A 17,025-nucleotide genomic window follows, 5' to 3' on the forward strand; every position below is an offset into this window, starting at 1 on the left:
TAACTGCCACAAAAACAAGAAACAAATGGCATCATGCTGTCACCTTGCAAGACATATGTCCAAAGGTCAAAAAGTTATACACACTCCAGTTTGGAGATAAAACGTTTGACTCATATTCAAAAATCACTGAAATCACTAGCACTACAGCAAGATCAGATTTAGCTCAACATGTCTGAAGCTGAACAACCATGAGTTGTAGCTAATATTAATAGAATTTGGAATGTTCCAGTGAGTCAATTGAAATGTTACATAACTATCTATAAATCAATTCACCATGTGAATGACAGTTTGAACAGTCCTTTCCTTGGAAAAAATGTTACATTGAGAACTGTAATATATTCCTCACTCCAGTAACTGAAAACGTTACAAAATGCAGTCCCAATGCCACATGAAAATAGATTGATTGAAATACATCTAGTTTCACTGCAGTAATCAACTTGAATAATTTCCTAATCTGTTCACAGTAGCAGTTACAAAAATGTCATATTTACATTCATACTTTAAGAAAGTTAAACTAATGAACTGTAGAAGTTATGTAATTGTTAAACCAATTTTGAACTCCTCAGAATACACTGAGAAAATATACTGATCTACTTGTACACAACCAGTTCTAGTTTATTGTGAAAAGTTAAAGTAGCTAAACACATTTTGTGAATATTCAATTTCTACACATGTTCCAAAAGTCTTTTTATCTTGACCAAGAGAGGGTAAAACTAGGAATGTTAGCCAAGTAAATCACTGCTTCACATTAAATTTGTAAAAGCCTTAGGCAGTGATCTTCAGAATTATTGGTCAGACTGCATAATACTCGTACCTTGTTAACTGTTCTCAAAATATCCTGTACAGTAAGTCATAGTTGAATAACATCTCACCATATCCTTCCACTCAGAAAGGAATGTTTTACAGGGCTTGTTCCAACACTCACGAACTTGAGCTGAATTTTGTTACTGAACTGATAAAAGCATCACAAAAGATGTGGTGATCAAGTCTTAATTCATAGCAAAGTCCCAAATGGAAAAGCAGGGTCAGGACTGCCTGTGTAAGCACTCTTCCTCTCTCCTCACTAGGGGTGAGGTGGCACATACACAAAATAATTTGGTTTAGACCTTTTGATATGATCTTCCCAAGTGAGGAAGACATTCATGAGACAGTCTTCCATCAGTACTGCATCTTGTTAAGCTGAAGACTGTTAGAGCAATAGAAAGTGAAATGAAAGCGGAGCTTTTTCTGACAAATTCTAAAAAAAGTACAGGTTATATTATTTTTTTAAAACCTGCCAGAAGATTAATGTTTAGCTATTCTTCTTGTTGTCTATGTAAAGTACCCCGTGATCTGTACTCAGAGCAGTATCCTAGGCCGAATCAGAGTATTAGTTTATGACCTCTTTGTGACAGGAAAGCTTGGGTTGCCTTAACTCATTCTCTTCTTAGTCTTCAGGAAATAACATGGAAATCTTACCTCTTTTTTTTTCTAGCTCCTGAAGCAGCAGGATATTGGAAATGATGTGTGTTCGGTGGACTTGATTTTCAATTCCCATTTTTCTAAGATCAACTTCTGTAAGATGGAGTAAGTCCTGTAGTAAATGCCAGAAAGGAATATACTATACCTATTAGTCCAGGAGAATTCAGATTTCTTTCAGACAGGTTTGCTGTTTCTGATACTGTAAGCTATGTAATAGCAAACGTAAGTATATTTATGTGTTATATGAAGCCCCTCTGTTATGATAAGCTATGTCATTGAAGGGATAAAGAATTTTTCTTTTAGACAATTAATTCATTGTCTCTAAATTTTTTCTCTAAATAAAACTGGTCAAGATTGCTGGAGAGTTTCTAAAAGCTATGACTCCTTTGAATAAAAAAACCACAACCAAACAGAAGTGCTAGCATGCCAATTGCACTTAAGCTAATGAAGGAATATAAAGCTCAGTGAACTGAGGGGCATAAAAATATTGGAAAGGAAGGTTTTCGATAATCAAGAGGATATTCATTGTAATCAATACATAACATGGGTTGTGACACTATTTCAAAGAACATCCATTTCCAGATAATGCATTTGGGTAATCAAACCTGAACTGTTCTCTTTTATTCCCCTTTCTCTTCACAAAATCATTACTATTTTATTTTCAAAATAAGCTGCTAAATAACTCAAGGCTTTAAAAGTCAGTACAAAATTTCAATTTGATGTCGATTTATAAGTATGTACAAAATTTCATTTGATGATGACATCTTTCAGAGCAAAAAGAAAACACAATCAAAGCAGAAAATTTATGATCAAATTTATTTCTTTTTACTGTTCTGTATTTTCACTGTAAATCAGATAAAGATAAATCCATAGGATGTACTCTGTCTTGTTACTGGCACTAAAAGTGGCCTTTTCTAATGGAGAATTGACAAGTCAGGCCTAGGACCCTAAAATACAAAATCACATTGTTTCACTGTGTAAATAAGACAAGCGACACAGAATTTCTACTCTAAGCGAAACACTGTTTTTGAAGTTGTCATTTAAAAACCTTTCTTTCAAACTAAAACCACTGCAAAAGCATGACATTCTTTGATTTAGACTGAGTAGTCCTCTAATTGCTGAAAGCCTCAATTTTTTATGTCACTAGCTATAACTGTTTCAAAAGCTGTTAGGGAAATTCAGCTGTGCCTGAAAATGTCATAAGTGTTTCTCAAATATTACTTCATATGAACCTAATGATGCGAAAGAAGGGACTTGAATAATTCTTACTCTTAATTTATCCCTTTCTATGTTTACCGAAATGCAAAAATTGGTACCGATGATGAATTCACATTTCAGCAGAAAGCAACAGTGACAGAGGCTCCATCTGCTTCTCTCAAAAAAACCCCAACACCCTCCCCGCCAAACCCCAAAATCATCCTCTAAGAAAAACCACACACAAAGTAGTACAAATGCAATATGTCTGCTCTTCAAACTTTAGCAAAAAGCTTGTAAGGAAGCACATAAACAGGGTTGGTGTTAACTCCAGTACTGAAGAGCATATTCTCGGGGTAACACATTGGGAGCTTTTATTTATTTTATAACACATTTTAGGGGTTTTTTTTAGTAGCTTTAAAAGAACTTGCTGCATTTTTCAGCAGACAACACTAATATGTGGAAATTTTATTTGTCAGAAAGAAAAGTCTCCCACCTTGAAGTATTCCTTCTTCGTTCAAGATCATAAACACTTTCTGGTCTGGCTTAAGAACTGGCTAGAGCAGTTGACTGAAACCCAAGAACTGTCTGCTACTGCCATAAATTTACTACTTAGCTAAGAACAATTTAATTCAAGAAACTGCCTCACTGTCCTCAACAAAATGGATATAATCATACCTTCTACTGCAGTGATAAAAACCCCAGTGTAAACAGTTATTAGTAATTATTTTTAAAAGTAGAAGACATCAAAGGCAATTACTTAGACTTTCAAGAACTCAGAAGCTTTGTTCAACATGGTGCTTCAGTGTATGTCTAGTATTAAGCAGACTAGTAAGTATGTGAAGTCAGGGTAAGTCAGGCATTTTCTCAAAGTTTTGTTTCAGGAAAATACTCAGTTTGGCTGAGGAACTATGAAATGATATAATACTTGTAATCTACAGATACTGCAGAACTGAAATGCTGACTCATGGCCTTGAACTTAAAAAAAGTCCATTGTATCCAGAATGATGCACTAAGTCTATTTTTAAGTTTTGGACTCCAGCAAAACTATCTTTGCTGCAGGTTTTTTTTGTTTGTTGACTGTCAAAACAGCTCTCCCATGGTTCTATACTGGTCTTCTGCTTTATGATGGTAGTGTGAATTACATAATAACATTTTTCAACATGCTTCTAAGTCTTACTGACTGAGTTCAATTGGGAAAGTAGAAAATGCTGTCCTTTTCCTAGCTGTGACAAATTCTACTAAAATTTAAAATCCTTTTATTTTTATTTTGCTTGAATTATGAGATTATCATGACACTCACTAAGAACTCTGGTATACAAGCAGCACAGATGTGACACAGAAGCCAATTTGAAAAACTTTAGTGCCACTTCATGAAACTTTGATTAGTCACAAAAAAAAAAAAATTCGTAAAAAATTTGTTTCAAAGTGAATCCAAAGATATTTTCAGTTGATGAGAATATTCAGTTGTAGTTTTTACATTTATTTTCTGAATTAGGAATACAATGAGACAGAATTAAAACCTGTCAAAGCAGTATCTAATTGATGATATAGTATGTATGTGTCAATAAATTTGTACATGGATGATAAAAACTGAAAACACAAAATGGACAATAAAAAAGAAATTTTGATCAAGACCTGTGTGAAAAGGGCTTCCTAAGAATTTCTAAATAAATCTCTATGGATCTTCAAGATGACTGATATGAGGTCCTTCTGTAATGCGGTATTTGCTCAACAGAGAAGATTATTCTTAAGCCACACAGTATCCATTTACCTATAAACAACTACATATAACAATTGGCATGTATGTCTGTATTTTATCTAGTTCTGAATTTTAAGAAAGGAACTTATTTGTTAACTTTTGCAGAATAGAAGTTATCTATATGCTCTTGTTCTGGTGAACATGTCCGTTTGGTACAATCTGAGACAGCCATGACTAATACAGTAAAATGTTAATTTTATCTAGCTCACCAGTAAGTGACTATTTCTCTGAGTTTTAGTATACAGTTACAGAAGACATTGGCTTTATTTTCCCCTTTCCCAAGACAAAAGCAAACTATCAGCCTTTAGGTATTTTGCTCCAACATCATATCACGGAACATTAATCACTTGCATTATATCATCTTGCTTGACATTTTCTCAAGAATTTTATTGAAAAAGCCAGTTCTTACCTCTATGCCATCACACTGCCCAAAGAGTGTGCAATATTCTGCAAGACCAAGCTGGATCAGCCAGTTAGAAATGGATAGATACTTCATCACCTATTCTCTCACTTCACAATGCCTTTGACTCTGAAAAACAAAACCAAAACCCCATTACAAATACTACTGCTCAGTTAAATGACTGAACAACTCAGAAAGCACTTAATAGCATGGAAGTTCTACCATTACGGCCAAAGAGATTCATACTCCCTTGGATGCTTGGTAATAAGCAGTTATCTATGCATTAAGATTATTACATTTAATTCACTGTTTCACTGTAATCCTCATACAAACAGGGAATGTTGAAGACTATATTTTGTCTAGTTCTTACAGCTGAATTAATCTTTTAGAGCAGGAGTTCCCAAACTTTCCTTCACCACGGACTCACTTTAAATACCTTTTGTGGTGGTGGACCACCAAGACTTAATTTGAGATTTAAGGTACTAGACTTCATCAAATATTTATTTCAATTTTCTCATGAAGGGTCTTCAAATTTGGAGAGAAGGAGAAATAATCTGTTAATGAACACACTCCTATTATAATATCTTTATTGCAATGATTTCTGCTTGCCATGGGCCAGACAAAATGTTTCTGGGCTGGATGTTCCCCATCCCTACTTTAAGCCTTCGTGGACACCCTGTGATGACATTGCGGGCCCGCAGGGATCCACGGACCACAGGTTGAGAACCACTGTTTTAGAAGATGAATCAGAGTCACTCAATACTGTAATATCGGTTAAATAATACTCAGCCTTTGTATTCAAGAGAATGTTTCTCCGTATGCTCATTTGGTGATAATGCCATTCTTCTTACATGTGTAACATAGGACAAAATGTATAAAATGAAGAGAAATAGCAAAAGGAATAGTGTTATGTGTAGGAATATGAAAGAAGTGAATAAAACTGCATATTCTGTAAGACAGTCAAAATGAAAAAAGATTCTGTGGTCTGTGTTTGTCCGAAATGTGAACATAGCTAAAGTCAACCTGTAATGGAATATTTCTACAAGAAAAGCAACTTAGAGATTGTTACAGTTTGGTCTCAATCACGATGCCATCTGAATTTGAGTTATCCGTAAATAAAAATACTTTTTGTGACGTTTTAACAGTTGCTAAATTGAAATAAAAGATAGACATTAAGATGGACATGACAGACATAGAAAGACAAAAGATAGACACATAAAATATTCTCCCAATATCAGTGCTCTATGTAAGCAGTTATGCAAGATCTACGTAAACAAATACTTGAGCTTCCAAAGAATTGCTGAGCTTGTGAAGAGATTTCTATTTGCAAGTTTGAACATATCCTAAATAAATTCAAGGATGCCCAATTCTAAATCTGTAACTTGTGACTTGAACATTTCCTATCAGAGCACTGATGGCAGGAGCAGGAAATGCTCATGGTCAGACATGCAGTGTCATTAATCATACATTTTTAATATTTTTTTTATTTGAAGATTTTCCTCTCATCTATACTTCAGGAAAAGTACTTGCTTATTAGGTCCGTATAAATCAACTGGAATTATGACTTTCCAGCCACAAACCACTTGTTCCAACACATCTGTCTACTCTGAACACGTGACAAGAAGCTGCCTAAAGGCTGACATGTTATGGTCAGCAAAGAGCCAGTGTTGTTTTCTGTCAGATAGACAAAGCTATTTAGCATTTTTATAATTCTTGGAACACTAGAAAAATATTGAAGCTTTTCTTTTTCTTTAAATACAAATTGCAAAACCAAAAATACTGTCCTGTAGAAAGGTAGGCCGTAGTAGCGGTATTACCTGTGTTAAAGTACAATACATTCCCAAAGATATTTTAAAAGCATTTAAATTAGAACAAGTACCATTAGCAAGATACACAATGTTTTGAACCAAACGTCGTTTTGCAAGTCACTGAGTTCTGACTTGGTCAACCTTGGAAACAAGTCAAAATGGTTACACTTCAGAGACACACACACCATTACACTGTGGAAGCTGTAATCCTGGAATTTGTCACTTCATGATCTATTAAAGAACAAACCTGATAATTTACAAATCACATTGTGAAATCCCTCTATCCTTCACTGGAATACTCCACTATATTACTTGCTTTATTGCAGGTTTTTTATTATTGTGAAAGTATTGGAGGATATGGATGACAAGTATACATCTGAAGAATGCTGGTATTACAGTAACTAAGATCATCTTGTGGAGTAACATCGATCAGAAAATCTCAACATTTAATGGACACGCCACAAAAGAATTTCTCTGAGGAATGTTAAAGCCACAGAGAACATTCTTATGTGAGGCGAGGACAAGCTCAGCCACTGAAATCTTTCCTTTATTGGCTTGCTTTCAACAGGTACTTTCAGATTGTAAGATGGTCAGCGTGAAAGGCGTATGATTTTCAGAGATAAAAGGAAAACACAGCTAGTTGGTTAGAACATTAGCAAAACCGTAGCCAAATAGCTCTTTTCTGGTTCATACACTTCTAATTCAGTCACAGACTTTAATTTTGTTGTCATAAAGGAACTTGTTTTCAAACCTGTTCAACAACTTCACTAGGTATTTTTGAAGAGTACAAATTTTATATTTCATTTTGAATACTTAGCTTCCACACTAATACATGACAATTAAAAAAATATCTACAAGAATTGGTGGAGAGTCACCACACTTATCATTCCAGAGCAAAGATAAATTCTACACTAAGCACGAAAGGAATCCTAGAATTCCACAGAGCAACATTCTCTTTAAACAATATAGTGATAAACAGTGGCTATCTAATCTTACTTGGCTGGCTGAATTTGCTCTGTTATTAATTTATACCAAATAAAACAAAAAAACCCCACCAATAATCTCTCTGCCTCCAAACTCCCATACAAAGGAAATTCAAGTGCAAGCAGAAAATAATGTTAACTTTATACAATGAGATACTAAGAGATACAAGATGCATTGTTTTCAAACATGCTGCACTTACACCTTTGAATGTGATTATTTTATGGCATAGTTTTACGTGCTATTATGTCTTTTTGACAGCCCTGTAGATTTTTCCCTACTGTTTTAATGAAAACTTTGTTCCTACAGATGAAGGGGGGGGGGGGGGGGGGGGGGATTTCCTTTCTCACACATGATAACTAATTGCCTTTCTGATCCTTCTGCTAACGGTAGTTTTGGTGAAGAAAGGGAAGAGAAACATTAACTCAAACATCTCTTATTTAGCCAATATTACACTGTTGATTGAATGCAGGGTACAACCTAGTGGTCAGAACATGAGATATACTCAGAGCCTGATCAAGGTTAAGAGTAAAATGGAATTATAAAATAAATTGTAAAAGACCCTAAATATATCATTATGAGAATTGGTTTTAGGCAGAGGGCGTTTCCTACTATTGTTCTACTTTTACACTATTTATTTTTGTGAAGATAGGACCAACTCTTGCTTAGGGCAAGTAGCGCCATTTTTCTAACATCCAAAATACGATTATGAACACACCAGCAAGGTGTGTGGCAGATGTTGGGCACATATTTTTTTTCCCCACTGAAAAACAAATATCCTTCCTTTCCACAGGAAGGAAGGAAACCAAAATATAAGATGACAGCATCTATTGGAGGGCAATACAAGATCTATGTTCTATTTACCCATTCTAAACACTGTCATTTCCTGTACATCTCAGGTTTCCTGCAATAATGAGATAGTCATAGGTTTAGTCAGATCACCGTATTTTTATGTGCTAAAACCATGGTTCGTCCGTGACTTGCTTCTATTTATTCAGTGAGACTTCTGTTATTACTTAACAAGCTTAAAAGTGGAGTATTCTGAAGTCCTTATGTGGAAGGTCTTGCAGTATTACCCACATCATTTACACAATTTCAGTTTTTTTAACGTCAAAATAAACAATTCAAATACAACCTAGGTTTGTACAGTTCTGTTTCTGAACACCAGCTGTTCAGAGGCTTTTATGAAATGAAGTTGCTGCCAAAAAGTTATCAAACAGGTAATAATGGGAGGTTCCTACAGTGGCACTCTGATCTACTGAACAGAACTTAGCTTTTATTTTTGGAGTGCTTTCCTGTATTATCTTAAAAACACGCTCACAGTTGCAGTCATACGTATTGGGGCATATCTGAAGGAAAAGCACCAAGAAGGATGTTTTACATGTAGCTTTTAAATCCAACTGTTCAATACTGCAATGCTTTACTATACTGATAATTAGTTTTCTTCTTTATCACAATATCACAGAACTATCAAAAGATGACGATGTTGGCTTGTTATACTCCAAACACAAACTAAGTAATATGTAATATCAGATTCTTAATTCACAGCTGTGCTTTCATCAGATTAGCTTCACTGTAATTTTTGCAGAGTGGTTATGTGTGTATTACAAAGACACCAAGGCTGAGTAACTCCAAATCACTGTGTGGATATAGTAAGTGTTCCAGGAACAACAATTCATCCTCCTTTGTCAGTCCCCCTTAGGGATTCAGGCTGTAATATGACAAGGAGCAAGCCATGTATCATGGTGGAATCCCATCCTCACCAGAGTTCCTCTGGTGAGTCAGCGGAGCCAGCAATTTCATCTCATCCAGAAAGTAATTTCTTTTATTGTGCCTTTTATACTTCAGCAAAATTGACTTGTATTGTACTTCCAAATTAAGACTAGCCTCCTGCTGCGACACAATATTTAATTAGGAAAAGTTGATTTATTGGACATGCGCATGAGTAAGAGTTTTCTTAAGGATTTTAATCACTTGAACTGGGTGTGCCTTAACTAGCTCCCTTGAATCAAGGGTCCATCAGTTTTGTTTTCAGATGTACTCAGATGTACTTTCATTTTCAGATGCACCTTTATTTTCCTCTGGCATCAGGGAAATCAACAAACTCTCTAAATTACAGCCTCAATAAAGGTGACCTTCCCGTACAACATTCTGTACGCGTCAAGTCCTGTAGTGTGGCATTAAGTAATACCACTGACCAAAGGTCTGCTCTCTTTGCTGATCACACCTTAACTATTTATACTTAACTAAGCAATTTAGACAGCTATTTCTTGAATGTTCTATGGCAATGCATGTTTGAATGGCAGAAAGTTTCTGCCATTGGAGTGTCAGTGTCTGAATGCAGTAGAATGAAAAACTAGAAAAAGCTAGAAGTGGTCATCATGTTTGTGATACCACCTCCCAGAGATTTTACCACCTTAATACAAAAGAACTATGTTTTCTTTTGCAGCCCAGGTCGTATTTCTATTTCTCCTCTCTCTTCTTTAAATGTTTTGCCAAGTGTAAAGCATGTTGTCATTAGTACAGTTTAAGACAATAAATGTGCGTATTTTTGAAAAACCTCAGAAGCTGACTGTTCTGTATAAAGAATACTAAATGCAGAATGGGAAAGTCAGAACATACCAGTGAACGACCCAAAGCTTGTTTCATCTCTATGGCAGTGATAACATCTTAGTGAGAAAAGTAACTTTTTTCTCCAGGATTTGTTAATACAGTAACAGTAAACTGCCATAATTTCTGTGAGACTTGTTCTAGCCTACTGCCTTAAATAAAACCCAGAAATTTTCTAGTTAAGAATTGAGCATGGTTCTCCTAATCTAAAAAGGCTATAGGTTGGTAATGCACTGATCAAAACCAGCATATTATAGAGCCATCTCCATCTTTTCTGCTAGCCAAAAGGAAGGGCATCTGTAAGACAGGGCAAGAGACAGAAGCAGCAGAAATATCTGAAAAGCAATCCATCAGCAGAATCAAAGTGTCAGCCACTGGTCAAACAAATACCGTCACCTCGCACTAGACAGTCCAGAGAAAGCACCTTTTGGGCCAAGGACTGTGGCTGAAAGGAGTGGGAAACTGACCAAAAAACCCTGTTTCCCCTACTGCATCAATCCTCTTGTATTCACAGAAACAGAGCTTGGTACATTGCATAAAAACATCAAAGATAAGCTACCACTGGTTTTTTTTTTCTTCAGATAGGAACAATATGCAAAACCTTTAAGTTTTGGCTAACTCTGCATGAAAAGGAATAATAGGCAACAACTACTCATCATGTAATAATTACTACAATCAGATCTCTAGGCTTCCATCAAAAAGCATCTTACAAGGGAATAATTACCTATACAAGAAAGTGTCATAAGTGGGTATGTGACCTATGTACAAAACCGTATTGCAGAGGGCATCAAGGGTGGAGAGGGAAAAAGAAAGCATAAGAACATAATGTAAAAAAAGGTTAATGTTCTTACAATGATGATGGTTTAACAAAATAAAACAAAGAAATAAAAGTAGTCAAAGAAATCCCTGTTATAACTTGTAGAAATACACAAGAGGAGGAAAATAATGGAAAAAATTGTGAATGATCCAATTATTTTACTTAAGACAACAATTTACATTCAAAAATCTGTGGCCTAGTGAAGTGAAATACATACTTAATTCTCTTTGAAACTAATTATATCCATACAGTCTGGACCTAAACTGTTAGTGCCACCTTCACTTTATGAATCAGCTGTTGACATAGAATTATTCTCAGCATCACGTAAGCATGCAGAGTTAAAACAGTAGTAAGAGAGCCAAGGTGCTATCACAGTACTGGAAAAGGAGAAAATATGAGGTGAACCTCTTTCCATGAGGCAGCATGCGATGGAAGTGGAACAGGCAACTGAATAGACCTCAGAAAAAATCTGGAAGTATGGGGGGGGGGGGGGGGGGGCGGGCACAGCAGAAAGGGAGCATGAGAAGGTACAAAAAGAACATAAGAAATCTACTTAGTTGACTCCTTTCTAGTGTTGTACGTACTACAAAAAGGAAAAAACATGCAGTCTTACAATTAAAATATGTAGTTGTCAAAGAAAGTAGGTAATAGTAATTAGCAATTTCTAAAATATGTCAAACTACTTATCTAATGTACTTTCTTCATTTTAATAATATACTGTGCTGGGAGATATTAACTGAACAGAAGAAAGAAAACTAAAAGGACAAATTACTGAATGTGAACCTTCAGTGCAAATGTTATCTGCTAGAGCTAGCAAGGTGTTAGCCACAGTTAGCTTTATTATATAAAACATAAGTTTTTCATAAATAGTATTGCACAGCTGAATTTTCATCATACTTTTTTCCAATGTGTTATTTTGATTAGTGGTGATTTTTACTGAAACATAGAAAAAAAATTGGAGAATTTCTCTTTTAGATATCCAATTTAAAATAGATCCAAAGACTGACATTCCTGTGCAATGAGTCACACTGGCTATTTAAACTAAATGTATTTGTATGTATGGAGAATGCAAATACCAGTGTTTTAAGTAATTTGGGGTAAGCTGGTAGATTCAAAGCAACCAGCATCCTAATTATCTGCTAAGCAAATAAATTAGACCACTCTAAAGCCACTAATCATTTGCACAGTGCATACCATGCTGCTGACAGTATATAGTAATGGCTGACAAACTCTGTTAAACTACTGTGAGGTTGTATATCACATTCTCAAAAAATTTATAAATATATTTGCATTTTCAATTTTGCCATCTGTGCTGTAGAGGCAAGTAAAGATTTTTTTTACTTCGGCATAAATCAAAAACCTTGAGTAGTAAAATATGTTTTGGATCAAACCAAAACAAACTGCCCAAGGTCTTTGGCTAACTGATACACATTTTTTACTTGTGTTTAATCTTTTTTTCCTTGTTCTTCTACCCAGACCTCATTAAAATTAATTCATCCAAGACTCTGGAATATGGCAAAAACTCATAAGCTAACATAAACTGATATTTACTTGTACTGTCCACATAAAACACGGAGATTTGTTGTCCATAAATGTGGAAATATCTTGTCTATACCAAATGTGCACTTAAAATATTGCAAAATATCAATTTTCTTATAGTTTTACCTAACAAGTTTCTTACAGTTCTTATAGTTCTATCTATAGCACATTTAGTTACTGTGCTTTCATGAGATGTGAATAAAAACTGTAAAAATTAATAGAGAAGAAAGGCATTCATATTCCAATAGACTGTCTAAACACTGCTTTGCTTTTCTCTGTCAAATTAATTTGACTACAAGTCTTCAGCTGCTTTCAGTTATGGTTGCATGTCTGGTGGCAGCACTGGTGAAGCCAGTTTATGTAGCTACCATCTATTACCAGCTTCCAACTCAAGGTGCTTGTTTCTCCCTTGCACTGGTTTCTTTGCTGTGCCAGCACTAGCATTTGCTTGACCATTCAGTGAAGGGGATCAGAGACTTGATCTGGCAAAGAAAATGACCCAGAGGAAGGGGTTGTTATTTCAAGTCAAATCAGGTCTCTTATTTCCTTCACTGTACAGCCACAGAAAAGCTTGTGCTGGCACAAAGCGAGCAATGATGGTCAAACAATTAAAGTGCGAATCCAAGACATTAAATCCCCTCTCAAATTCTGCTGCAGGTTATGGACTCCTCTGCCATGCAGATCACAGTCTGCATGTAAACATATACCCTTTTAATCCATCTTGGACTGTGAAAGAAAGCAAATGAGGCACAGACTTCCTCATTTCTGCCAACTGTGTTGTGGAAACAACTACAGCAAAGGGATGGGGAAGACAGCTGGAGAGTGACAGCGCTGTAAGTCACTGTAGCTGTTTGATTCAGTGCAAAAATCAAGACACTTAGACAAGAAAAATAGTAAAGCTGCACATAAAACTTCAGTTCTGGTTTGTGATACCCAAGAAGTTTAAACATCCATTTTCTTTTTTCTAGAACAATCTGAAAGTCTTTTAAACATATCAAGTTGATACACGTCCTAAGCTGACCCCTTCTCTTAATTAAAGGACAGGCTTGATTAAGGTCTCCATCTCCTTACCCCACAGGAGTCTATGCAGTAGCTGTATTGCTGAAAAACTACCAAAACACACATTTTACTAGAATCATATTTCATGATTTGATGAAAAGAGATGAGTATTGGAAAACAGTACGAGAAACAAAGCAAAACTGTGTACCACCAAGTGTACCACTGTCTTACAACACCTGAGTGCCAAACAGATCAAAGGAAGCACTTAAATCCAAGCAGTAACTGCATTGCATTGAATTTAAAATGCAAATGAAAGTACATCCAATTAGAACTTCTAAAACACCATGTTTTTAAGTCATAATCAGTATTTGCGACATAAGTGTTAAACAAAAAGATCCTGACTGTGCACATATGAGATTTAACTTTTTCCCCTCTTGCCTCTTTCTTGGGCTTTCTAGACATCCTGACATTTCACTTCAAGCTTCTCCCTTAACTGTGACTATTAAAACATAACTTAAAACCGAAATTCTCAAGTTATCACAATATTCTACGGAAAACATGACATTAAAAATAAGTTGTAATCTCTAGAAAATGCACTCCATTTTTGCCCTAAATACAAATGACAAACCTAAGTTTGCATGTAAGGTATCACAAGCTGCAAGCTTCCCTTCATATTTATATTGATATCAATTAGCAGAAAGTACAAGCAGCCAGTCAGATACAGGTTAACTTTATAGATACTTCACACTGTAACTATAAGTAATGGCATTTTCCACCAAATGAGTTAATTAAAGCACAAGTCCAATACTCTTACAGCATAAGTATATGATGACAACTCCTCCTAGTGGAAGCACATCTGACACAGCAAAATTCAGAAGAATAAAGATTTCCTAGGTTTATCAGGCTTTTGCTGGTACTGGCTAGCTCTGCATTTCTTCTACCTTCTTTACTGATTTCAACTAGACTCGTCCAACTTTTCAGCACTACAGAAAAATATCTATGGGCTTTTAAAGGAAGATGAAAATCAGTTTAAAGTTTGCTGCTATAATGGCATAACATGGTTTACTTATACACATGAGAATCAGGTTTCAAATTAAAGTAATCTTTTACAGTAGGACTATGTCTCAGCACTACCTCTTAAAACTTTGGGTGAGACAGATGTGATGTAAAGTAACTTACATGAATGGTGAACAATGAAGCTCTACTGATGTACTGGTGCTGGGAGTGCAGCCCTCTGTGGCTCCTTTTTGTTTCCTCTTTCACTCATACTTTGTATCAACTGTGCCAGGAATGATTTCCATGTGAATGAATCCCCTACATTTATCTGAATAGACTACTCTGTTCAACCAGTTCCATCTCCAAGGGCTCAAACTGTCACAGACGTTACACATGCTGTTCAGCCTGAACCTAGAGGAGTGGTTTTTACAACAATAGCTCAGAGCAGACAGAGCTAATAAGAATATGCAGTATCACACAATGTACTGAGCAGACTATCAATACTCTCACTCATTTCTTTTAATCTGTGATTTGCTTCATGTTTCCTTGTTCAAATCATTATTTTAAGCTATCATAATAAAATATTTTGGGTAAAATTTTGAAAAATTGTTGTGAAAGCCTCAAGGATAACGAATTCTTTGAAAAGAAACCATTAGCATAACTATTGTTGGCAGGCTAGACACTGAAGTGACACTTCTAACCTGGAGTTTTAGGACAGTTCAACATTTAGCAAATCTAATACAGACTACAGAGAAACAAACACAAAACAGGACTCAACTTATATATGCTATTCTGGCCAATGTTTATGTAAAGAGTCTACAAAATTTGGACTTAAATACATACAGACTCAGAAACTCAGTAACCACACAACAGACTATCATTCACAGCTAATTTAAAGTGTGCGCCTTAACATCTACTCAGACTACTGTGTCAGAATAATTCAGTTGTATGGAATATATCTATTTGGGTTCCCCCTTGTGATACAGTTCTGTTTTCCACACATTTCACAAATAACACCACAAACACTGAGTTACTTTACCCTTCTGTCAGACTTCAAACCAGGTATTTTCAGTTGGTAGGTAGCTAATATCTATCACCAGTAGCTTACAAGAAACAACTAAGACAGTGGCTCATTGCTCTTTATATACTGCTTATGAAAGGCATAGACCAACCACCCTTCATTTGCCTTCCTTCTATGATGGAAGTGCAACTTTCTCTACTTCATAACATCAACATTAAGCAGAAGCTCTAAAACAGACGAAGCAATTTTTCATGCAATCCTATTCAATGGGGAACATACTGTCACAGATGTTGTGGGTAGCAAAGTATGAATGACTTTAAAAGACAGTATGTGCAGAGAAAACAAAACAACAATATCAAAAACTATTTAAAACAAAGACACAGAGACCACCAAAATCCCTGAAAATCCTTACACAATGAACTACCAATAGCTGTGGTGATACCCTGGGGTAATAAGTATCCCTGTATATTTATGTTTTTACAACACTTTTATAAGCATAACCTTGTCTTATGAAGAGACTGATACACTTTTGGTCTGATTTCATGCAGATGTTCTTGCATTTTGCTTGGAGTGCAGGTCTGGCACAAACCTGCTCCACCAGTGCAAATTGGTTCCAAGAATTTTGAAAGCATCACTTTTGCTCTTGCAGACTTTCACAATACTTGATCTAGCACATTGGCAATTCCCAAACTCTATGCCCAAACTAGTCCATCCTCCCACAACTGGCCTGAAGTTAACATGACTAGTGTACTGTGTATGCTTTTTGATTGATGGAAATGGTAAACGTTCATGCTTGATGCAGGTCAGATTTGCCCTGGCAGGTGATCTGATGGCAATCAGGTGATCAAGTATTAATGAAACTAGCATCACCAGCAAAGACTAGTACAAATCTCCAAATTCATTCAGTACATGCAACTTAGCAGATATTTTGAAGACTAGGGCTAACTGTAACAGTATTTACATGATGCAGACTCTAGTTAAATAAATGAATAGAACTAAGATCGTCAAGCACTTCAACAGAAAGTGTTGATCACTACAGCCTAGTAAGTCTTTCCTTCTGTATGTCTATGTGTTTTTTTGTAGCTAGATGGGAATTCATTCTACCTGCACCTGAAGCCAATCACAAGCAGCATTAAGTGTCAGTGCAATGCTGAACTTGAGCATTGTTGAAAACACTCTACAGCTGCTTCTCAGCTTGAACAGCCAGAGCCTATAATGCACCCAACAGTAACAGACTGTAAATGCATATGCCATATAATCAGAAATCTGGTTAAAACTACCATGCTAAGCTCTGTGGGGAGAGGGGATCAAGAGAAAATGAAATTACAGTTGTGATTGCAAGATAACATTTTACTGTAGACTAATCCAATTTAAAACATTCTAGTCCTTCTCCGTTCAATTCCTCAGCTGTATCAACCCAGGAGTTACTTACCTCCA

At 35.8% G+C, this 17,025-nt stretch overlaps 1 protein-coding gene across 3 annotated transcripts in view; it reads right to left on the minus strand.

The window, feature by feature from the left end:
- The window catches only part of BCAR3 (BCAR3 adaptor protein, NSP family member), a 112,902-nt gene that overhangs the window by 70,474 nt on the left and 25,403 nt on the right, over positions 1–17,025 (minus strand). The window contains exons 2-3 of one of the 3 annotated variants that reach the window (XM_074832522.1): positions 4,827–4,946; positions 1,459–1,573 (exon numbers count right to left, since the gene is read on the minus strand). In XM_074832522.1, coding sequence (XP_074688623.1) covers positions 1,459–1,573; positions 4,827–4,913 — 202 coding nt within the window. In that variant the 5' untranslated portion in view covers positions 4,914–4,946. Of the gene's footprint in view, positions 1–1,458; positions 1,579–4,826; positions 4,947–17,025 lie in introns of those variants that run through there. The other 2 variants (XM_074832523.1, XM_074832525.1) reach the window with 2 other exon arrangements.

Source organism: Strix aluco, chromosome 8 (genome assembly GCF_031877795.1).
Source record: "Strix aluco isolate bStrAlu1 chromosome 8, bStrAlu1.hap1, whole genome shotgun sequence".
Classification (NCBI taxonomy): Eukaryota; Metazoa; Chordata; class Aves; order Strigiformes; family Strigidae; genus Strix; species Strix aluco.